The sequence below is a fragment of the Mauremys reevesii genome, linkage group 2, assembly GCF_016161935.1.
Source record: "Mauremys reevesii isolate NIE-2019 linkage group 2, ASM1616193v1, whole genome shotgun sequence".
Lineage (NCBI taxonomy): Eukaryota > Metazoa > Chordata > Testudines > Geoemydidae > Mauremys > Mauremys reevesii.
Genome location: NC_052624.1, coordinates 175594507 through 175619253, shown reverse-complemented (window position 1 = coordinate 175619253; position 24747 = coordinate 175594507). Strand labels below are relative to the sequence as shown.

General features: G+C 42.7%; 1 protein-coding gene across 4 annotated transcripts in view; it reads left to right on the top strand.

The window, feature by feature from the left end:
• NEDD9 (neural precursor cell expressed, developmentally down-regulated 9) overlaps positions 1-24747 on the top strand; it is a 140455-nt gene that overhangs the window by 93765 nt on the left and 21943 nt on the right. For all 4 annotated transcript variants that reach the window (XM_039526144.1, XM_039526145.1, XM_039526146.1 and 1 more), the window contains one exon: positions 21874-22320. In XM_039526144.1, coding sequence (XP_039382078.1) covers positions 21874-22320 — 447 coding nt within the window. The remainder of the gene's footprint in view (positions 1-21873; positions 22321-24747) is intronic.

Here is a 24747-nt window from a genome sequence, read left to right as displayed (position 1 = left end):
GCCGCAACTTCAGAGTTTCACTGGTATAATCAAGGACATTTACATCTCTGGATGTAAAATGTATTTATATATATATCAGAATACATCTTCCTAAGTGATGTCCAGCATTATTGTCCAGCACTGTTTATAAATATAAAAATTGGTTTTCCCCCTGTGAAATGATCAGCCTGTTTCCCACACTTTAACAACATAGGGTTTATATGAACAAGCTGCAACTTTTTTAACATGGTTTGCTTTAATTAGCTGTGAGCAAGAAACCAATTATATATTTGGAAATTAGAACCATATTCCTCTCTTCACTCTTTAAAGTGTTTTGGTTGGTTTGTTAATGTATCAGATCTATTTAATACAGTTGTTCTTAAAGGCATAAACATGAAGTGCTGATGTGTCAATCAATCATAGTGTTACACGAATTATAAATAACTGGGCAGGGTGCTGGATTGCTGCATTAGACTAATGTATAGACATACAGTAATGTTGTGTGATTGGAAAAAAGGGGGAGGGAAAGAATATTTTAGTCCCCCCCCACCAAAAAAAACCTCATCAAGGTCAATAAAAAGGCGAATTATAAAAGTCACACACATCATTCACACTTAAATTGCAAGCTCTTTTGGGGAAGGAGCAATCCTTTTGTTATATTTCTACTGTATCTAGCACCATGGAGCCCTGATCTTGAGGTGATGAGTGCGTTTTAAGAACTTATATAGAGTAGAACCTCCAGATGCCACCAGAATACAAATAAATAATAGCAATAATACATGTAACTCACATTCATTTTTAACTATGTACGTTCTTATTTGATCCTAAAGAGGAGCTCAGTCCAAGCCCTCAGAAACTAAACACTCACAGAGTTTAGGAAAGTTTGGATCCAGATCTAGACTTTATGGCCAGCTCCCATTTCTCTAATTAGCTGAACCCCAGATTCCATCTATGGCACTCAGATACCATAGCAATAGGGGTCATATATGACCTAGAATGACAAACAGAAACACCCAGTAACTTGGGAAGTTCGGATCTGGATCTGAACTCTGTGGCTGACTCAGTGGTTGTAATGGGCTGAGCCAAGAAAGTCACTTACACACAGAGAGAACCTGGGTAATTAATAATATAACAAAATATGGAAAGCACTGAAACCGCTGCTTCACTTAGTGGAAACTGTCATTTGTTTTAGCATTAATCTTTAGCTAATTAAATACCTTCTCACTCACAGATGAGCTATACTGTGCTTTGACTGCAAAATGACAGATCTGCAGGATTATACAACTCCCTACAATCTCATCGCCCTTCCTCCCTTGCACACTGCCAAGAAACAACTCTACAGTAGTGAGGTGATCATATTTCACACTAGCCACAAGGCACTGGGAGAATGTGAAATAAGCCACTTCCACAACAGACATCTTCCCTGGTTTGTAATGTTCCTTCCCTGTCTAGTTAGAAAAGAGGTTCAGTTTGGAAGGAGATTACGTAATTTTAGACGGAGCAGGCTAGACAAAGAAAAAGAAACAACCATAAAAAAGACAGAAGGTTTTTGGTCTCCATAAACCTTCCTGCCAAACTAGTGGGAAGTTTGAAGTATTTATTTAAACTGTTTATCCAGGACAAATATCCTTAGATCTATTTCTCAGCCACAGGGGCAAACTACAAAGAGAATACCTGCTTATACAATATTTCCTAACTTGAATATAATTTTTATTTTATATTATTTTTCCTCTATGCCCTTGCTTTCTGTAGGGAGAAGAAAATAATAGTAAAGTATTAATATTTTAAGTTTTGATTTGAAGAAAAAATCAGGTTGCCTTTATGCCAGGTGTACAGTGACTTTGTTTCACTAACAGCTTCCTGTAATTTTCCTAGTGCAATAAGTGGTGGCTGCTGATTTGGTTTTGTTTGTTTTACTTTCCTTGTACCTGTACATTAGAAGAGCCTTTGTTTACTCGGGTAACTGAGAAAACAGTTATATTCCACATGGAGTGTTGCTTGTTGGTGAGAGAAGGATCTGGCTCACTACTTAACCTGAACTACTTCTTTTTGTCTTGCTCAAAATCTTCCTCCAACAGATCTGGTAGCGAAAAAGGATTTGCTCACCTAAACTTCTTTCGTTCTTCCGCCTGGTCCTCAAACAACAGGGGTGAAATTATGGCCCCAGTGAAGCCAATGGTAAAACTCCCATTGACTTCAATGAGGCCACGATTTCACTCCAATTTTTTTAATCTGTACCATTCTTTACTCTACTCCCTAGGTCAAATTCAGTGGAACTGTGTCTGTGCATTAGAACTGAATTTGACACTAGGGTAGATGAGCTTTTTCTTCTATGCTTCTCCATCAGTCCTACATCTTTAATCTCCTAGTTTCTCAATATTTAATTAGTCAGACCTTTATACCTTTCACCTGTGTTCTACCAGATGTACCTAACATGATATATTGCAAGCTGTGTTGTGTATGTGTATTTGCATATTGACTGTGAAATGTCTTGTGATTTTGTAGGAAGACTCTATCAAATATAAATTCCATTACGTTGTGATTGTATTGTGGCATACCTCAGGTTCTTTTTCATCCAGTTATGGAATGTTACATCCCATAGACTTTTCACTGGGGGCACACCATCCTGGTATTACATATTTCAGAAGACTGAATTCACAATTTCTAAATCCAAACCCAACCTATGATTCTGCGAGCAAAATGTCCATTACTAAAACTTTGCACTATGGTAATGAAAATGTAATTAGGTGCTACCATGACTAGATACTCTTCCATTGTGTCACAGTGTACTGTGATAACAAGGCTTTGATAGTTCTTGCATCCGATGAAGTGGGTATTCACCCACGAAAGCTCATGCTGCAAAACGTCTGTTAGTCTATAAGGTGCCACAGGATTCTTTGCTGCTTTTACAAGGCTTTGATAGCTATTCACCAATCACAAGCAAAGGGGGAAAAAGTGTATTTGTTATAGAATCCAAAAAGGTGTCTGTGTTGGGTAGGTGGGGGGACTATGACTGCACTCCTCATCTCGTTTAAACAAATAAGAATGATGTAAATGTAAAGTATGAGGTCTTGATTATCCATTTTTAAATAATTTGCCGGGCAAGAAAGGAACCTAAACCAATTGGTTTGAAATGCCTGCCATTTGTACAGGGCAGTAATATACAGACTTAATTACAATGCTCTGCATGCCAAGTCAAACAAAATAGTGCCACTGGGAAGAAATACTATATTTCCAACCAGAAATGCTTGTGAAAAGCTATTTGTAACCCAGGCAATGAACAACAAATTATTTGACTACATGAAGGAAAAAGAACTGCCTGTATTTTACTGACCAAAACCCTTCTGTTTTATTTACTCTTACATTCCTGACTTCACCCTGTGACGGTTGAGGTTTGAAAGTGCAGTAAATAAGGTTTGTAAAACCTTATCAAAAAATTACACCACAGAGCAAATTAAAGTTAAAGACTACCCATCAGTCTACCAGGCAACAAACAGCGTTTAGACTGATTCAGTCACTTTATATCTTAAAGGGCAGATCATCATCATCAAAAAAGGAACATGATAAACTTGTAACAGATTTTTCTTGCTGATTTTTAGCAGTCTGGAATCCAGTACTGTTGACAGGAAGGATTTTCTTATTAGAAGCCAATTTAGCACTACCAAACTGAACAAATGCAAGTTACACAACTTCTAGAAGACGTTACCATTGACAACAATCTTTGCAAGTCTTAGTTTTGAGCCTGCCTCCCTTAAAAATGTTCCCTTTAAGAATTTAAAATGTATTACTCAATTTAATACAATTCAGTAATTCACATACATGTTTTAATTCATATTGGGCCATGGGACTAATCCTGCAGCCTTTACTCAAAAAAGATTCCCATTAAATTTAATGGGAGTTTTACCTGAGGGATGGCAAGGACCATACTGACCCTCATGTCAGTGGAGAGGGGCAATACAAATGGATGTATGTTGGGTGAATGTGAAAGAGAAGAGTGCAGTCTCAGCGACCATGGAAATGCCTCTCTGCCTACATGCTTTGAAGGGTTTGTGCACCATACTGTAGGACAAGTGGATTATGATTGGAAAGCAGCTGTTATCCTTGACATCACACATAAAAAGCGGTGGCAATGAACAAGCCAATGGTGGCATTGACATACTGCCAATGGCCTGGAGAAGCCCAAAGAGGTTAGTAGCCATTAGATAGGTACTGGGCAGGTGGCTCTTGTCTCCATGCACCTTAGGAGTCTGCAGGACTTGGGACCAGACTGCTGATCACTTCTGCTGAACGCTATTCCCCACCAAGGGCAGAATGTATCAGAGACCATAGTTATAAACTCAATTCTCTCTCTTCTGCTAGCCTATGAGGAGGACAGTATAGCATGGCCTTGCCTATCAACTGTCTATTTTAGGTTCTTATATGGTCCCCATCACCGTAGTATCTAAGCACTTCACTCACAACACCCATTTTACAGATGGGAAACTGAGGCACGGAGAGGCTAAGTGTCACAGAGGAAATCTGTGGTGGAGCAGAGAACTGTAACCAGGTCTCTCAAGTACTAAACTAGTCCCCTAACTACTGGGTCATCCAACCCTACACTAACCTCCTATAAAGTCATGTCAAAGAACTAGCTAATGATGGGCAAATTATTTAAATGGTTTGTAGGCTCTCTGCATGAGGATGCAAAAGTTCAGGTGTTTATGAGAAATGTATCTGAACCTATTTAATCTGGAAATTTGGCTAGATTATTTAAGATTTAAAACAAACAAAAAAAAAGCCTAGTAGTTCCTGGTGTGGTTCCATTAGAACTACCACAAGAACAGTCTTACTTGTGGTATTTTGTACTTCTGCTTTCACTTGTGTCCATGAGTTGTAGAGGCCTGGGGAAATTGTATGTAAAATGGATTTTAACCACACTTTTTGAGATCTCTATAAAGGTTCAGATCACATTGTTAGTGACAATTCAGGTTTGTCGTTACTTTAAGGCAGTTTGCCTCTATTAATAACACCTCAACTGATATGATAATGCTGTACCTTCAGAAGACCTGAACATGGGTTTACATGCCAGAGGTGGCTTTTATGATCCATTACTAGTGTGGTGGTAGCAGCAGTAATAGTCTGTGAAGTTGTCCTAGGAAACATATTCTGAAGATGGCTTTAGGATAGCCCAGCCAGCCAGAGGAGGACATTTTTCTGCTAACTGCACAAAACCTGATGCTGGTGAAAACATTACTGATAAATCTGGTTATCATCGATGATCACTGTGCCCTGTTCCTGGATTATAGTATTTTATCACTGACCATTGAACTCTTTGTGTGTGTTTACTGGGGAGCGGCTTATATTACAGTGAGCTTCCACACTCTGGAGTCAATACTCTGAGGCCTGCTGCGACTGGAGTCCTCAGAAAGAATTCTATCTGACTCAGTCAAAAGTTCTCCTGAGTCACACTTGTAAGTGGGTGCAGCAATCTGTCGCCTCCGCACTTGTAGACTCCATAGACTTTAAGGCCAGAAGGGATCATTGTGATCATCTAGTCTGACCTCCTGCACATCGCAGGCCACAGAACCTTACCCACTCACTCCTATACTAGACTCATAACCTCTGGCTGGGTTACTAAAGTCCTCAAATTAGGGTGATCAGATGTCCTGATTTTATAGGGACAGTCCCGATTTTTGGGTCTTTTTCTTATCTAGGCTCCTGTTACCCACTACCCCCTGCCCCGATTTTTCACATTTGCTGTCTGGTCACCCTACCTCAAATCATGATTTAAAGCAGGCCTGCACAACTCGTAAAGCGGCGAGGGCCACATTACTCCAAAGAAAACAGTTGAGGGCCGAAACCCCCCGGCCCCGCGGAAACACCACCCCCCCCACCCAGCACCTCCCGGCCCCGCAGAAACACCCCTGCCCCCACAGCACCTCCCGGCCCAGCGGAAACACCCCGCCCCAGCACCGCCCAGCCCTGCAGAAACAAACCCTCCTTCCCCAGCGCCGCCCCACCAAAACAGCTGTGGGCCAAAAAGGAAGGTTGCGGGTGGGGAGGTGATACTTGATTTTAAATCAACCAGGGGCTTCCAGCTGAAGAGGTGGCTGGGAGCCCTCAGGGGCAAATTAAAGGGCCCGGGGCTCCGGCGGCTGGGGGAACCCAGAGCTTTGCAGGGCTGGGGCAGGGATTTAAAGGGCCCAGAGCTCCTGCCGCTGAGGGGAGCCCGAGCCCTTTAAATCCCAGCCTCAGCCCATCCGCTGGAGCTGCGGCCGGGATTCAAAGGGCTCTGGGATGCCTGCAGCCACGGGGAGCCCTGAGCCCTTTAAATCTCAGCCACGGCGGGGAATCTCTGCGGGCAGCCCAGAGCCTTTTGAATCCCGGCTGTGGCTGGGATTTAAAGGGCTCTGGGCTCCCCGCGGCTGCGGGCAGCCCAGAGCCCTTTGATTCCCGGCCGCGGGCCACACAGTGAGACTCCGAAGCCTGCATGTTGTGCAGGCCTGATTTAAAGATCTCAAGTTACAGAGATTCTACCATTTCCTCTAGTTCAAACCAGCAAGTGACCCATGCCCCACGCTGCAGAAGATGACAAGAACTCCCTAGGGTCTCTGCTAATCCAACGGGGGGCAGGAGGGACTTTCCTTCTCAGCCCCAAATATTGTGATCAGTTAGACCCTGTGCACGTGGGCAAGACCCACCAGACTCACACTTGGGAAAGAATTCACTGTTGTAACTCAGAGACCACCCCATTTAGTGTCCCACTGCTAGCCACTGGATATATTTGCTACTAATAGTTGCAGATGGGCCACATGCTATTGTAGGCAACCTCATCATGCCACCCCCTCCATAAACTTATCAAGCTCATTCTTGAAACTAGTTAGATTTTTTGCCTCCTCTGCTCCCCTTAGGAGGCTGTTCCAGAATGTCACTCCTCTGATGGTTAGAAACTTTTATCTAATTTCAAGCCTAAACTTGTTGATGACCAGTTTATGTCCATTTGTTCTTGTGCCAACATTGTCCTTTATCTTAAATAACTCCTCTCCCTCCCTTGTGTTTATCCTTCTGATGTATTTATAGAGAGCAATCATATTTCCCCTCAGCCTTTGTTTGGTTAGGCTAAACAAGCCAAGCTCCTTAAGTTTCCTCTCATAAGTAGGTTTTCCATTCCTATGATCATCCTAACAACCCTTCTCTGCACCTGTTCCAGTTTGAATTCAAATTTCTTAGACCTGGGAGGCCAGAATTGCACACACTATTCCAAAGGAGGTCTCACAATGCCTTATATAATAGTAATAACACTTCCCTGTCTCTATTGGAAATACCTCGCCTGATGCATCCTAGGACTGCATTAGCCTTTTTCAAGGCCCCATCATATTGGTGGCTCATAGTCGTCCTGTGACTGACCAATACACTCAGGTCTTTCTCCTCATCTGTTGTTTTAACTATGTCCCCAGCTTATAGGAAAAAAAATTGTTGTTAGTCCCAAAGTACATGACCTTGCAGTTTGCACTAATAAATGTAATCACTTTTCTATCACTCCAGTTTTCAAGATCATCCAAATCTTCTTTCATAATATTCTAGTCTTCCTCCATATTGGCAATACCATCCAACTTTGTGTCACCCACACATTTTATTAGCACTTTCCCACTTTTTGTGCCAAGGTCATTAATGAAAATGTTAAATAAGATTGGTCCCAAGACTGATCCCTGAGGAACTCCACTAGTAACCTCCTTCCAACCTGACATTTCACCATTCAGCCTGACTAAGGCGATGATTTTGTCATGGATATTTTTAGTAAAAGTCAGGGACAGGTCATGGGCAATAAACAAAAATTCATGGAAGCCATGACCTGTCCCTGACTTTTACTAAAAACATCCCTGACAAAATGGGGAGTGAGGAGGGTCCAGCATCCTGCCCCCCGCCCCACCCCGCAGTGGCTGGGAGCTGCAGGAACCCCATTGCCCAGTGGCTGGTAGGGGTCCCCTGCCACCTGCGGAGGCTGGTCTGCTGTGGGCATGGTCCCCAATGTCATGGAGTCATGGACTCCATGACTTCTGCGACTTCCGTGACATAATCAAACCACAGTATCTTATGATTACCATAATATCACTATTACTAGCTGGTTTAGGGCCATTAAAACAACCCTTTAACAAAACTGATACCAGGTCATTTTTTCCAAAGCAATTTAGGAGCCTAAGTCACATTTTCAAAGTGATTTAAATATCAGGGATTTAATCCCATTGATTTCCCATGGGATGACTAAGGCACTTTTGAACATTTCACCCTAAGTCACTTAGGCACTTTTGAAATTTTTATCCGATGGATGGGTCTCTTTCTGTGATTACAAGATGCTTTATATTAGGTCTTCAGTAGGAACTTTCACACAGACATACTATGGGTGCGTCAGTGTGTGTACAGCAAAGCAAACAGTGGTGAGTAATATATACCTTAAACACAATTTCTGCTATTGCTAATTAAAGCTGGATTTAGAGATATTAGGCTAAATTCTCTCCTGGTGTAAACCGATGAAGCTCCATGAATGTCAATGGAGTTGGGCCAATTTACACCAGCAGAGACTTTGATTCTTGAATATTGCTGCCTATCACAGGCTGCTCTTGCAAAATGGCCCTTTGCTTTTTTCCCCTTTGTCTAGACTTTAGTAGTAGTGGAAATTACCCTCATTTTTAAGGAGTTAGTTTTTCCCTAGTGCACTTTTGGGTGTGCCTTGTATTTGTCAGGAAATGGGACAGCTAAAGCTGCAGTTCAGAGTCCCAGAAACAGTTGTACAGGATGACAAAAATTGTATATTTTTTCCCCTCTCTAGGATTGGAACCCACGCCTGCCTTTTTATTTATGTATTTATTTTAAAGCTAGTTCATTCATAATCAGGCTGGATTAGCCTGCCCTGAAAAGGAAAAGCAGTAATAATAGATTTACTCTACAGGAATGCAATCAGCCCATGAGAAGCCTTTTCTTAAACATGCCCCATTCACTGAGAGGTTGAAATTTCAGCGGGAACAACCCTGTGAGTCATGTGGAGACAATGGGTCCTGGGGAATGTCAAAGTGGCCTGGGAATAAATCTTGTTTCCCAATGAATGTCATCTTGCTCAGTAAGGAAAACAGACCATGAAAATTCAGAAACCCCCTTCAATGCACAACTCTTTATCCAGAAGCTAAAACAACAAAATGTATCCTTTGCCTGTCTGACATATATTTTGCAATAGCTGGGTTTGTGTGTCTTTTCTTAGTAAGTTTACATTGAGTTAAAATGCTGGTGATAACCAATCAGTTCCCTAGGATTTTTAAGGTACTATTGCACTTGCCAAGAAGAGATCTTCTAGTGGATTTTTCTTTGTGTTGATGCACTGTATTAATTTGTCTATCATTAATTTGGCTTAACTCTACTCTCAGTTATACGGTGCTATGCTACTGAATTCGGTGAGGTTGTACTGTTGTAACTGAGAGAAGGCCTGGGCCTCCTTATATTTTTGTTTATATTGCACACATAATGTATGTGCCTTCTGTCTGTCTGACTATTTAGGCATTTGTATGGTCCTCACAACCATAGTAATAGCTGAGTGCTTTATTGTTCAAGCAATATTAGGCCTCATCTACAGTACAACTGTGTTGGAGAACCCCATTTAAGACCCAGTTGTCTCCCACCCTTGTGACACCACATTGGCAATATAAAAAAGGTCCCCAAACTGCACTAAAGTCTTGGACATAATGAACCACCCAGTTAATGTTTGGTCTTCACTTCAAAATGAGTGTTAACACCAATTTGGTGACCACCATGTTGTAATGGTTTTCCCTAACAAGTTGTACAGAGAAAGTGTAAGTCTATCTGGGAAAAGACTTGTTGCAAATGCCTGCAAGTGGAAAGTTTCAAAACTTAAACCAGATTTCAGGGTTGGGTTTTTCTTCTCTCTCACATTGTTTTTCTGCTCTACTCCTTTTACCCATAAACATGCAACATCCAGTCTCCTTTAACTAAGGAAGTAATTGACTGCCTGAGGGAAAGAATTTACGTTTTCCACACACTTCTATTTTTTACTGCTGTGGGGTTTAGTCAGAGTGAGCTCACTTATGCTATATGGTTTGCTTGGTGTGGTGCTGTTTTTGGGTTTTGTTCTTTTGTTGATGTTGCGGAATGCATACCGGTCACTGCAGATTCGAAAAGCCCTTTTAAAAATCATAGTTCTAGATCACCGCCCTTTGGGCAAAAACAACGGGTAGGGAAAAGAGATGTAGAAAACTCTGAGTTATTCACATTGATGGAGTTTCCCAAAAAATGGCCTGCTTTTGGAGTCAGGACAAGAGCTGCAGTTTGCCTTCCCACTGAGTGAGCAGGGACATGTTGCTCCAATGTTGCTGATTATCCAAAACTCTACAGGAAAATGTGGTGAGAAATTCACATTTACATAGATGGTGTGGGCTCTTCTCTCCACCTGAAAGCACTGTTTCATCTTGAATTATACCATCAACAGCTAAGCCTGGCTTCTACCGCATCTCTAAGAGGGTTTGAAAACACAGATCAGGAGCCCACAGATGTTAACGGTATTGGGGTTGCCATTAACTCATTGCTATTTTCCTTGATGACACACAAAACAATATTACCCTCCCTCACTATGTCACTTTTTTACCCAGCCATGACCTGCAGGTTCCCAATTGCATAGAATCCATGCAGAGGGCATGCTATGTGGTGAGAGGAAGAGCTGTCTCCATCTTAGTTGAACTCCCCTTCCTTCACATCTGACAGGCTTTGATGCCATTTTAGTGGCCTTTCGGCTACTTTTACCCCTTCCAGAGCAAAAATTAAAAGGGACGATTTGGCTCCTTATTAAGGCATTTAAATTTTAGGCCAGATTTCCCAAGTTTCCTTATCACAGTCTGAGAAGGAAAAACAAAACAAAAAAACCCCCCACCTCCTCCTGTTCATTTAGATGATGTAGAGATGTGGTTTATTGCTCTTCCAGGAATACAGTTACATTTACAGGGCATTACAATTTAACCAGAAAGTGGAGGTTTTGGGTTTTTTTTAAAATCACTTGTCCCACTGAAAACATCAAACACACAAATATGTTGCTGTTGTACCAACTCAGCAGAGAACAATGAGGTATTCTATTCACACAGGGTAAAGCACTAGTGTGCTTTCCCATCCTCAGTTTGAAACTCTCCTTATTTCTTCTTTCAGTATCTCCATCCCTTTCCCCAGTGAATGGCTTTCATCATTGTGCATTAAACCCTCCTCTGGAAACTACAACAAAGTTCTGATTTAACCGAGCCACAGATTTGCTACTAGACCCTCAAAGAGCTCAGCCCTGCAAGGTGCTAAATGTCCTCCACACCTAGGGCCCAATGAAGTGTGTGTTGCAGGACAGGAGTAGCTCCCATTATCTTGACATGGAGTTACTTTTATTATAGGACTGGAACACAGGCCCTTCATTGTTAAGGGTGCTCAGTTCCCTCTCAGGATTGGACCCTAAATTTGAATCCCCATTTGGGATCCATTCATGGAGCACATCAACATCTTAAGTGCCAGAGTGAAACCTCTGGGGCCTGAGCATCCTATCAGCTGACCACCTGCCACTCCAATTGAAGTCAATGGGTGTTGCGCCTGCAGTGAATTTGGCTCAACATGCCAATAGGAAAAAGCAGGAGGTAACCTAAAAAACACCTAACCCTGTAATCCACCTTCTTATATACCATAATATTGCCATTAAAGAGAGTTTGTTTCCAGTTTTTATCCCTGCCATCTCAGCAACTGGTCACACACCACACAAAATGCACACAGCTCCTACAGTCTAGAGTAGTCTCTGAAATGTAGGCCCTTCAGGCAGGACAAAGGGCTGGGACAGCTCAGTGGAACATTGAAATAATACACTTGCCTTTCTCCTCTGCAGTCCAAAGATTTTCCACATCACATAACCTCCAGACAACTTGGCATACTGTAGCATGACTGCTCCAAAGATGCACAGGAATGGAATGGCAGGGTACTTAGGACTGAAGACCTTCCCTTATTAGGCCTGGCTGAGGCTGGTGCTAGGAGACCCTCACTTTCATTAGCAGTCAAATAAACAAACAAAATCAACTCCCCCAAACTATGGTACGAAAATGCCTTAATTTCAGCTAACAAGACTTCTAATTATTTTGGCTGCTACCACTTCATTGGGGGGGGAGGGGGAGTCTCTTTTTAAATATCACATTTATTGTTTTTGTGGCATAAAGCGAGAGAGGTAGAAAAGCAGGGCAGTGGGCTGGTGCTGTGAAGCCTATGCACACTGTCTGTCCCTTTTGTTACCAGCTCTCTGAGCCAAGGGAGCCCTCCCTCCATGCAGCAGCTTACACTTCAGGATAGCAGCCAGTCCAACTAAGGGACGGAAAGGCATTTACAAAGCCTGAGCCTGCCTGAGCCCCAACGCCCCGGGTGGGGAGGCCAAAGCCAAAGCCCCGCTGCTCTGGGCTGAAGCCTCCGGTGGTGCGGCTTGGGCTTCAGCTTTGGCCCTGAGCAGTGAGGCTAGGGCTTTGGCTTCAGCCCCAGGCCCAGCAATCTAAATGCCAGCCCTAGCGACCCTATTAAAATGGGGTCATGACCCACTTTGGGGTCCTGACCCACAGTTTGAGACTAGATGGTCATAATGGTCCCATCTGGCCTTAAAGTCCATGAGAGCCAAATGATTTTTTTTTAGTGTCTCAGAAGAAATAGCCCCAATAAAACCCAGTTTCTTACAGATAGAGTTGTTACCTACAGTGCTTCAATAGTTTTCTTCCTTGAAAGTACAGTACAATAGCTCCTTTATCCAAGGGCAGTGATGAAGAAAATGGGCAGGGAGGCAGAAGTTAAAAAAGAACTGATGCAAAACTGCCTGATAACTCTGAGACTGAAGCTGGTCTTCGTCAACAGGCACAATACAGCATGATCCTCTCTCTCTACTGGTGTGTTCTGAGTGGGCCCCTGACACTGCTTGTGTCTAAGTCATTTATTTTAGGACACTCGGTATTGCATTTTCCACTTGGTTCCCCCCCTCCGCCCCCGCTCTGATGGAGAAGGGGTGAGACAAAGACACTGTGATTATGCTTCACAGCACTATATAAGGGGCAGTATAACATAAATGCTGGCTTCCTGAAGCGAACGTCAGACCCCTGGAAATCTACTTAGTGACTTTAAGCAGAAACAAGAGATACTGACAAAAAAAAAACCCAAACAAACCAAAAAAACAGGAGAATCAATATAAAATCATGTTATCAGAGATTAAAAATTATCTGGTCAAATGAAAGCCACCGGTTGTGCGTAGACACTCACGTCATTCCTTTATTTCTGTTTTCTTTCCCTTTTCCTGCAACTGTCTAAACACAGAAAAGGGGCTGTTTGGAGTTTGAGGTAGCTTGTCTGATAACAGAAATGAGAAGTCTCCCCCTTCTTTGCTTAGGAAAAGAGAGAGTTATAAACCCTGTGTGCACGCAGGTGGCAGTAATAAAAAAAAAAAAGAAAAGTTAGTCAGCCCGCATACAGGTGTACACATAAGTGTACGTGCTCAGGAACATTTTCATGCACTTCCGCCACAGTAGCATGAGACTCTGGCAAAAGCATGGTCAGTTAAACCTTTTCCTCATTCATTAGCACAGCCTGGTGAGGAGTTAAATGTTGGCGCTGCACTGTGACATTTGCACCATAGTACGTTGCCTTTAAAAAACCCATTGTACTTAATCTATAGTACGTCGCTTATTATCTCACTATTTGCCTCAGTGTTTGCTTAATGGTTGTGCGCACCCAGCACAGTCTTGTTACCTACGTCATCCTCCCTGTTTATGCTAACAGAAGGAACTGACCCTTCCGCAGTTCTCTCCCTCTCACCTCGTCTTCTCCTCTCTTTAGCTATTACAACCCTACTAGCCACGTTTTCCCTTTTTGTTGCATCAGAAGTGTCAGAGCATCATCTCAGTCCCTGCTCTGAAGGACAAACAAATCAAAAGGACAGAATGCCAGATTTGTAAAAGGTATTTTGGTGTCTAAAGAAACAGATAGGTGCCTAGTGGCAGTTTCAAAAATAGAGCAGATTGCAGTCAGTCTTTGGTTCAAGGAGACCTGGAGGTCTCAGTAATGCCGTTCAAATGCAGAATCCTTCTAGATCCCAGGCTCCTAACTCCTGTTAGTTTAATGCCTAGGTTCTTTTGAAAATCCCAAAGATACAGGTAAGCGTCTATTAGTGCCTAAATACTTTTTAAAATCTGCTCCAACCTGCCTTTGCCATGCACATGAACTACTGGCCACATAGTCTTGTTTCTTCCTTAAATTTCTAAAGAGAAAACACTTTACTGAGTCCAGCACATGACAAATCCTTCTCTCAGCCTGTTTTTGCTGGCAAATGCATTTGTGTTTACAATGGAATTCCTCCAGGTCTGCAGTTTGGGATGCTATTCTACTAAGTGTCTTAAAGCAAGAATAGCTGCTCGTTTGAGGATTATTTAATATTTTATAATTTGTTTTTTTTTAAATTGAGATTATTTGGAATTATATAGAATTTAGGGATCCTGAAACCACTATAGATGGGCAAAACACTTGACCAGATAGTGCTTTAAATTGTACTCTTATCTCAAAAATGGACAGTATTTGGGGTGACAATGTTCTAATCTGCATTCAACCAGAAATTATCTGTGTACATTTTAGGTCTCTCATATAAAACCCCTAATCAGCTGCCACCAACATGCTTTTCCAAGCCACTTCTACAGCACATTCTCCGGTAAACCTTTAGGCTACAACCACCAGGATCAGGATTCTTTTCTGTTCCAGTGCCCAGAATTTGACCCACTGGTGACTGGACAAGGTTTCCGTAACATCCCTGCTTTTTTAATAGCCTCAGGAAAGGTGACTCTCAATGTTTAAACACCCAAGGTTAAGATGAGTTTAAGCTCTTTGGAGCAGAGACCATCATGCTTGTACAGTGCCTAGCACAATAGGACCCTGATCCCAGCTGAAGCCTCTGTGGTTTACCACAGTGTTACTGGAATGTTATGATGAGAACATAGCCTATGGCTGAGCTGCTTTTCACAGCCAGTGATCTGTTGTAAGGGCCAGGATCACTTGTCAAGGCCTGGCTGTTGTACCGTTATGGCATGGGGGGGGGGGGGGTTTGAAAAGCACAGCCTACGAGCCGTAAGTGGCCCACACAACTTTACATCATGGCCCACAGCTACCTTCAGGTTTACTAAAGAGGTCAAGAACACCGATGCGCCAGCTTGACCTGAGCCGCCTGCTCCTTGAACCAAAGACTGACTGCAATCTGCTCTATTTTTGGAAGCACAGTTGGGTTCCTCAGCTGAGCCAAGTTTGGGTGCCTTCATTACAGTATCATTAAAGCAACGGATCTCACTTTCACCTTATATATTCCCTTCTCCACTACTGCCCGACAGAGCACCCATCTCAAACGTGGGATTTTAGCGCCTGGCCTTTCATTAACAATTACTGCACATTGTATTAGAAATATAAAGGGCCCTTTGGTGAGGAGGGATAGCTCCGTGGTTTGAGCATTGGCCTGCTAAACCCAGGGTTGTGAGTTCAATCCTTAAGGGGGCCATTTGGGGAACTGGGGTAAAAATCTGGGGAGATTGGTCCTGCTTTGAGCAGGGGGTTGGACTAGATGACCTCCTGAGGTCCCTTCCAACCCTGATATTCTATGAGTCTATGTTTGTACAATCCCCCTCCCCCCCAACAAACCAAACCAAAAGAAAAGTTTCTCATCAGCTTTGCTACCTACAGCTTATTTTTCTCAGTTGTTAAGGAAGTAGCCTTAATGTGCTCTTTAACTCTTCATCATATAAAGAGGCCATTGCTGGGCCTTTGCCTGCAACGTAACAAGCTTCGGACAGTAACATTAATACTTATTCAGTGCATGATACTTCAGACAAGTAAAGTGAAAGATCCCTGCAGGGGTACTGGAACAATTTGTATAGTGGGGGTGCTGAAAGCCATTGAACCAACTGTAAATCCTGTATATGATGGAAACCACTTCAAGTCCCTAGTTCCAGCACACATGGATCCCTGCCCCAAGGAGTAAATCTCAATTAAACCCAGAATAACCCCGCCTGCTAATGAGAATGAGGGCATGTCTACACAGCATTTTGGAGCGAGAGCTCCCAGCCTGGGTTGATAGACCCAGGTGCTAGTGCTCTAAAAATAGCTGTGGAGACAGTGCTTTGAAGCTGCAGCTCAGGCTCTGAAGCCTGGGGGAGAGGAGTGGGCGCTCACGCTCTGAAGCCTAGGGGAGGTGGGTGGACGTCAAAGCCTGAGCTGCAACTTCAAAGCTTTGTCTTTACAGCTGTTTCTAGTGCATTAGTGCAAGCCCCACTAGCCCAATTCTGCCAACCTGGGCCGGGAGGCTCCCTCCAAAGTGCTATGTAGACACACATGAGGCTACAACAGGCATAGTAAGGGAGAATGGACTTAAGTTGCTTACAGTATCCTAATGATATTCAGCTCTGTGGGCCTGGTCAAACAAAGCCCATTGATATCAATAGGAATCTTCCATCAGGTTCCATGTCTTCATCACCTCTAATCTGACTTGTGCAGTTAATAGACTTGCACACTGTCTGGCTAAGATAGGGGTTTGGATGAGGGAAAATTAGCTGAGTCTTAACCAGAGACAAAGCATGGGGTCATGTACTCCCCCAGAATTGCTGGTTGGCTTGTACTGAGCATGCTCACATGGACCGAGCATGCTTAGTAACACTGCTGAAGCTGGCTGCCCTCACTCTCCCCCCCCCCCCCCCCCAACCACCACCACCACACTATCAGGCTTGGATGAGGGATAATTAGCCGAGTCTTAATCCAGCTAAAACTCGTGCTTGTCGACTGTGGAAAGCAATCAAAAGAAATGGCCACTCTTGGTTCAATGCCCTGATGGACTAAGTATGCCTGCCATTTATCATTTAGGTTCACAGTGTGTAGATAATACTATATCCTTTGCTGGATGTTCATGTAGCAGCTGCGGGCAAGAAGGTTCTTTCAACTGTATCTGTGAAGAAGGGTGAAACCTTTTCTCTTGGATTTGGTGCTTTCTACAGCTTTCCATGCCTCTGATACCTACTGATTAAACTGCTAGAAATGCATCCTACATGAGTTTACACCATTTAGAAATTTAACAAGCCAACTGCCACTTTCTTTACTAAGTGCTGCTTCAGGCGCAAGGTATATTGCACTAGTTCAATCTGCACTGGCTTCCAAATAGTTTCCAGGAAGAATTTAAGGTGTTGCTTTTTATCTATAAAGCCTACACAGTTTGGGACCTGGCTACCAGAAAGAGGCCTTTTTTCTCTGCAATACTTTCTTTATAATAATACAGGGTACTTGAGCTAACACCTTTTTAGTTTAAAAAGGAGAGGGCTTGAAGTAGAATATCTTCAAAAGGGGTTTCTCAACTCTAGAACTGACAGGTAGGGTCCAAAAGATTTCAGATTTGTTGACCTTAATGGGACATTGATAGGCTCCTCTACATTACTGATTTTTTTCTTGAAGGGTTTAGTTGAAGGATAGAGGACATATCTATACTTCAAGCCTGAGGGAAAATTCCACCTCAAAGAGACACACCTGCACAAGCTACCTTTAAGGTAGTGTGCTAAAAATAGAGGGTAGCTACAGCAGCTGTCCCGAGTGCGCACTCATCCAAGATGATAGGTATATATTGAGTGAAGCTAGTCCCTCCTGCCCCTTGTACAGCCATGGCTACGCTCTGTTTTCAGCGTGCTAGCTCGATCAGAACCAGCACACATATGTCTCCTCAGATGGGAATTTACATCTGCAGCTTGACGTGTAGATGGTTCCCATAGTGTGATTTGGCAGAAGTTAGTATTCACATATGCTGATTGAATGGACAATTTACTGACCATTACAGTATTCTGAAATGTGCTCATTTAAAAAGTAAAAGGCAAGTAAAGAATTGTAGGCTAAGAGGCAAAGAGAAAAGACAGTAGAACAAAGGGTCCCATCAGGGAAGACTTGAAAGGTCTGTTTGTGCTGTAGTTCTGGAAGGAACCAACCTTATTGGGATTGACATTGATCATGTGAGTGAGATCAGAACTTTGCCTAGTATTGGAATTATTAGATCAAGAAGGACATCTTGTGACAGGAGACAGAGCCGGCACAAGGCATAAACAGACTAAGCAATTGCTCAGGGCCCTGAGCAGCTCAAGGCCCCGCCCCCCATTAATTATTCGTGTGTGTGTATGTGTGTGTGTGTGTTTTGGGGGTGGATGGGAAATAGTCCAGTTTAGGGTCCCTAATGGGCTAACACATGCACTGAATCAGACTAGATGAAATAAGGCTCCTCAAACAGCTACATTCCAACATGGACTCCAAATTGTTCCTAAATTCTAAGGGAGTGTCATCTGCTCCTTCAGATTTAAATGGCGGCACTAATCCGTGTTGGTTGATTGCATCCGGCACCATCCATGTGCAGACAATACAAGATTTAGCCTGGGAAGTTTAGCAATTTCAAAATCCTTTCCTGCACATACAAATAAAATGTGTTTCATACAGGATTTGTGGGTTGGTATTTTCAGTCGTGCCTTGTTTACTCTGTGTTTCTGAAGAGATTTCAGAGAAGAAATGACTATGAGACAGGCAGGAAGTATTATACTGACAAATGGCACAGCCCTGTAGTCTGCTGTGTGGGGGTGGTGATGATGATGTGCAGGGCTGAGTAACTGATGCCTGGGGCAGCAAAGGTAACATTTGGACACCATCATAACTATAAATAACCAGCTTTCATCTTCTGGCGCGTGGGGAAGGGCTGTGATTTTCAAAAGTTATTGCCTACTCGCTTGTGTGAGTGGCTTAATTTTTTCTACAGCCAAATACGCTAATGAATGTAGCACCTGGGGGGTGTCTTATTTCCCTCCAGGAAACTAAAGAACTTCCCACTGAGTGAGAATCAGGACCTGGAAGGTTTGCTCTGTCTCTGGGAGGGGAGTGGCACAGGGGAAATATCTGCACTGGCAATTGAGCAGTCAATGCAGTTACTACTTACTGAGTCCACCTACTTACAGGCAGGCACTAGATGAATGTCAAAAACTCCTGATGGTCATTCACCGTTGGCTGAAAATATTTCCCTGCAAGTCAATACGTGCTGCATTGTTCCCTGGCACTGATGGTGCTGCTGAGGGCCATTTTCAAAATGCTAATCTCTGCAAGCATTTGAGGACATTGGTATGAAATAACTTACAACAAATTAGGATAACTGAGGCACCAGCAAGTCAGTTAACACCAACGGTGAGGGCCAGAAAGTATTTGTAATGAAGCAGTACTTGAGACAGACCCAGAAAACATTAACATATTTCTAACTGGATGGGGAGCAGGTCATAGGGAAAAGATAATAAGCAACTAGAAAGATTTTCACATGGGAATTTTTATCTGCTCTAAAACTAGCACAGCTCAAGGCTTTGTCCAACATATTGTTCCATAGAAACTATCAGGATCTCTCAAATCTTTAATGTTTGGTTTTTTGGATTAGCCAGTCATTTATTCTTGATTTACTCTGGAAATTTTGGTGGACCTTCTGCAGTCTTCCTCCTCTTTTTCCCCATCTTTGAACCACTCCACCTTCAAAGGCCCCATTAAACAGCCACGGCTAGCCTAAAAGGACTGAGACTTGATATCTAATCACTACAGTGAAAGGCACATTCAAAGTACATGTAGATAGATAATAGATTAATCCGATTAAATAGACTGCACAGGAGTCCTTCCCTTCTGAGCTTCTTAGGGCCCAACTCAACAGAAAAATCTTTATAGTCAGGGGATTGTGATCTAACAGGGCAGATGGGACAACTCTAACCATGCTACAGGATAATCTTACAGCTCTGTAAAGACAGGGACCAAATTCCTCCCTGATGTAACTCCACTGAAATCTCTCGGCATCAAAGGCTCATTATATGAACGGACTTACCCCAGGGAGGAATTTGGCACTAGTGTTGTAGCTTTAACTTGCAGTATAGTTTTAAACTGGTTGTTCTGTCCACCCAGGTAAGACGGAACCTTATTTCATGTTGACCTCCATGATAATGCTGATGAAAGACCAATTAAGCCAACAGTTCCCAAACTTTTGAAAGCTGAGCTCACATTCAGAAAAATGAAACCAAATCACATGCACCCACTTCAGGCCTGCCATGTGTTAGAGGCCTATCCATCTTCATGTATACATCTTCTGCACCCCCAAGTTAGTCCTTCATATGCTATGGGGAGCACTGAGCTAAGCAAAGCCAAGTAAGGTTGGATATTCTCTAAGAAGCATGGAGGAAGGAGGGAGATCAGTGAGAAAAGAGGACAAGTGAGGATAAAAAAATATTGCTTTGAAATGTCTGAGGGGAAGAATAAAAATACTGTACACCAAATCAAATCATCATTAAAAAGTCTGTCAGCATCCTTTTAAATGAGGCAAGGTAAATCCATGAGCCAGTTGAAGCAAGCCGCATCCGTTCTTTCAATAAATTAGCACTGTTTCATTTATGTGCACTGCATCCAAATATTTTAACTACAGCACTTCAAATACAGTACCCCTTATATTTTTCCCAAGTGCTTACAATTAGTTTATAACTGTCTCTGCCGACTGCCTTCACTGCAAAGCAGGCAGGCATGGAGTAGTACTTGCCAGCACACTTGGAAACATCAGCGGAGCCAAGAAATGAAATGCTGAGGGCCTTTGTGAGGGTTCCAGGAATGTCAGTGTACACTGCCTGCCTACTTTCCATTGAATACCTCATTGGCTGACTACTCAGTACTGAATGTGCCAGACAGACAGACAGACATGCATACAGAAAGAGAGAGCAAGAGGGAAAGCGTGTTTGGTCTGTGAAAGGCGACAGCATATTTTTAGATATGTATGGATAAGTTTGTGTAATAAAGTTATATAACTAGATGGAAGGGCTTTGGGATAAAGACAGCAGAGTATGGTTTTGTACGACACTTTAGTGCAATGTCTCCATAACCTCAACTGGGGCCTCTGGACACTTTGGAAATAGAAATGTTTAATAATAATGATGAGACAGCATTCTTTCAATAGGCATATTCATTGAACACAGAGGGAAACAAAGATATATCTAAGGGCCCTGCCCTGCAGTTCTTGGGCATTATTATCAAAGGACATTTTATCTCTCTAAGACTGAAAGTGTTATACAGCATTCCATGGCAAAGGAGATTATGGAAAGAATGAGGAAAGGGAGATTTGGATAAGAACAACCACCAGTGAGTGGTGGTTTATAACAAAATTCTCATGCTTGTAAGTGTAAACAGTAACCACCCTGATCATTCAGACAAATTTAGGCCCTCGGATTATATTCTCCCAGTTGATCTTCTGAATTATATTACTTAGAGTCCTAGTCACCTGCAAGGAATTTTTCTAACTGTAATTTAGTTAATCAACACACCTCTGTGAGGCAGGCAAGTATTGTTGTTACCCTTATTATACAAATTGGGGACCTAAGGCAGAGGAGTGACGTGACTTGCTCATAATAATAGGAGGAACAGGTGTCTGAGCGGAGAGTAAAACTCAGGAATGCCTGGATTCCTCTGTGTTCAGGCCAACAGCATACATGAAAAGCCTTTTTGTTATTGGTATACTCTGATAGTCTTTACCTGGCTGTTATTGATGCTGAGAGATTTCCCAGCAATGCTATCTGTAATGTAAACTTGGCATTTTTCCTGGGTTTTTTGGAGGGTTTTGAAATTCCTGGGTTTTGAAATTCCATGTTGTGTCTTTTTCATATTATTTAACTTCTTTTTAAAAATCAATTCTTATTCCTCCCAGGAAGCTAGATGCATCCAGAACTGAATGTGCTTTGAGCTCTGAATGGGTGCTGTTGAAATTCTAATTGATGTTCAATTTTTCTCTTCTCTTCCTCCCTCCCCCAAATCTCTCTATAGAATCTTATGGCAAGAGCCTTGTATGATAATGTCCCAGAGTGCGCAGAGGAGCTGGCCTTCCGCAAAGGAGACATTTTGACAGTGATAGAACAGAACACTGAAGGGCTGGAAGGATGGTGGCTCTGCTCCTTACATGGCCGACAAGGCATTGTTCCAGGCAACCGGGTGAAACTTTTGATAGGCCCAGTACAGGATAGTCCGTCTAACCAGGACACATCCAATTCAAGATCAATGCATCATGCCTATAACCAGCAGAAAGTCTACCAAATGCCAAGCTCACAGGCTTCAACTTGGGACCCAGTATACCAGGTGCCACCTTCCCATCTGAATCAGGGCATCTATCAGGTACCTACTGGCCATGGTCTACAGGAGCAAGATGTTTACCAAGTCCCACCATCTGTGCAGAGAAGCTTGGGTGGTACTGATGGTTCACCTTTCAACAGCAAGGTGGGTGCCTTGACCTTCAGTTCTTTGTGTCAAAGCAGGTTATGTGCACTATGCAACAGTAGGGTAATAAATAAAAAGACTGAGCCTGAGGGCTTAAGAATATATGAGTAAGAATGATGTGCTGGGTTTACACTCACTTTGCTTCTTAATGGCTGCTATTTATCCCTGCAAATCCCCCTCTTTCCTGCTTGAACACATCCTGCACAGGGAGAAGAAGAAAGGTCAGGTGCATAATGGGCACCAGACTTCAAAGGGAGACTATTCTGGGCCTGCTCCTAGAGGAGTGGCTGGTGACAGATGTGGTAACATTGTCCCATCCCCAAGGCACATCCTCTCCATAACACTCCACCCACTGCCTTTGTTAGCACATAAGAGCTTAGAACTCATAAGGCAGTGTGGTGTATTGCTCATTAGCCAAGCCATATTTACTTTGTGTAATTAAATCAAATGCCCAGTTTTTATGATGCACTGTCTTGATGAAGAGGTCTCAGTGAGATGTGACATTTTAAAAAAAGTTAAGTGGTGACAGTATGTCCCTACCTGGAAGAACAGGAAGCCAGATAATGGTGATAAGAAGGGATACTTTAATATAAAACCTAAAGTAAATATAAAACTTGGCAATTGTCTTCAGTGTACGTGCCTATTGCATGATACAGGGCACCTGCCCAAGGTGGGAGGAGGAACAGTGTTGTAAAACCCCTTCTGTTTCACATGATGTAGAACAGCTGACTGGCACAGCCATCGGTAAATAAGTGCATATTAACCTGGAGCAGACAGAAGAGGGAGGGAGACTTGAGCAGGAAGCGAGGAACCAGAAGGTGCCATAGTTTAAACTTTCATCTTGAAGTTTATACTGGCAAGAAGGTCAGACTCAGACTTTTCCCTTTTGGGCCTTTGGAAAATTCTGAGACTTTTGACTTCTTATATTTTTGTTTTCATTGGTAATGAGTAGATTTTCAAAAAAGGGAACAAAGAGTTGTGAAATCATTTCAACTCATGCTCTAGAGAGGTTTGTTTGGACTTCCAACGTTATTCTTTTTTGGAAGAAAAGCATCATTTTGTGTGTGAGGATCTGCAGGTGGATGAAATTGCCATCTGAAAACTACTGGCTTGCTTCACAGGTGGAGAGATGATTTTTACTGGAGCAGTTAGACTGGTTTTATTAGTGGAAATCTCACCTCATTTCTTCTTCCCCCATCCCTGAGACTAGATAGTAACCAACATCATTCAGCAACCTCTGCCTGAAGCTGTATAACGAAGCACCTTCTAAAGCAGTTGAAGGAGGCCTGGATAAATTGCTTCACTGGAGAACATAATTGATGAGCAACTAACCTTAGTCTGAAAAACAGTTAGACCAACGAAGGCCACACTGTGCTATCATTCCATGTGCAAAGCTACTCACTGAAATCAAAAGGGCATTCTGTACAAATATCTGGGTGCAGCATGAGTGTGTAAAATCCTGGGTCTGTTCAACCGTTAAATGCAAACTTCTTATCAGGATGCAAATTCAGAGGCATTAAAACACCTGTCTCCTCTAAAATTCCTGCCTAAACTTAGATTTTAGAAAGCCTGGGTATGCATTTTTCTGGCTGAGTCATTTTCTGAGGAAAAGAAAGACCATTTGTTTAGACTGACTTATAACATGATTAATTTAGTCCCTTGTAAGTTATGAAAGACCATCTGTACTGCATGAAGATACATTGCTATACCGCCCACTATTCATAGACTCTAGTATGTTTTATAAAGCATTTGATCTCCAGCAATAGACGCTACCAGCCTGCTTAGCACTGGCTGGAAAGGAACAATTCCCCTGTCAGTTCAGCCCTGCCCTCCCCTCCTGAATCACATCTACTGGTTTATTGCTACTGAATACAACTGAAGGTCCACACAGGAAGCCAGTGTGGGGGCTATGTGTGCTCCAGTTACTCAGGAAAGGATTATTCTAATCCTGACACGATAGAGGTTTGAACCAACAGCCCTGATTCCTCACCCATCACACATTAACGACAGACTCAGTGGATGACAAACTCAATATCGGTGACCTCCCTTGATTAGCTGCGGACAGTGAGCATTACACATTTCCAGTTCCTGAAGTTTCCTCTGGCTGTAAATGAGCAAGACATGTTCTAGACCAAAATAATTACACTGAAATGAAAGGGAGCTGTAAGTCTGCTGGATATGAAAGGTTCTGAGATGGATTGGGGACTGAAGGGGGAAGGAGATGGAATAAAACAAAACGTGTCTTTCCTAATAATCTCTATATTGTTTTGCAATTTATTTATGCTACTGTTGCACTAAGAGAAAAGCACAGTAGCAACAAGGTTCCAGAGTCTTTGTAAAGGAAAAGCCTAATTAAAAGGGAACTTTTTTCTGCTCTTGACTCCTTTGGCTGAATAATGAAGCAATCTCTCACCCCAAATCCGTACT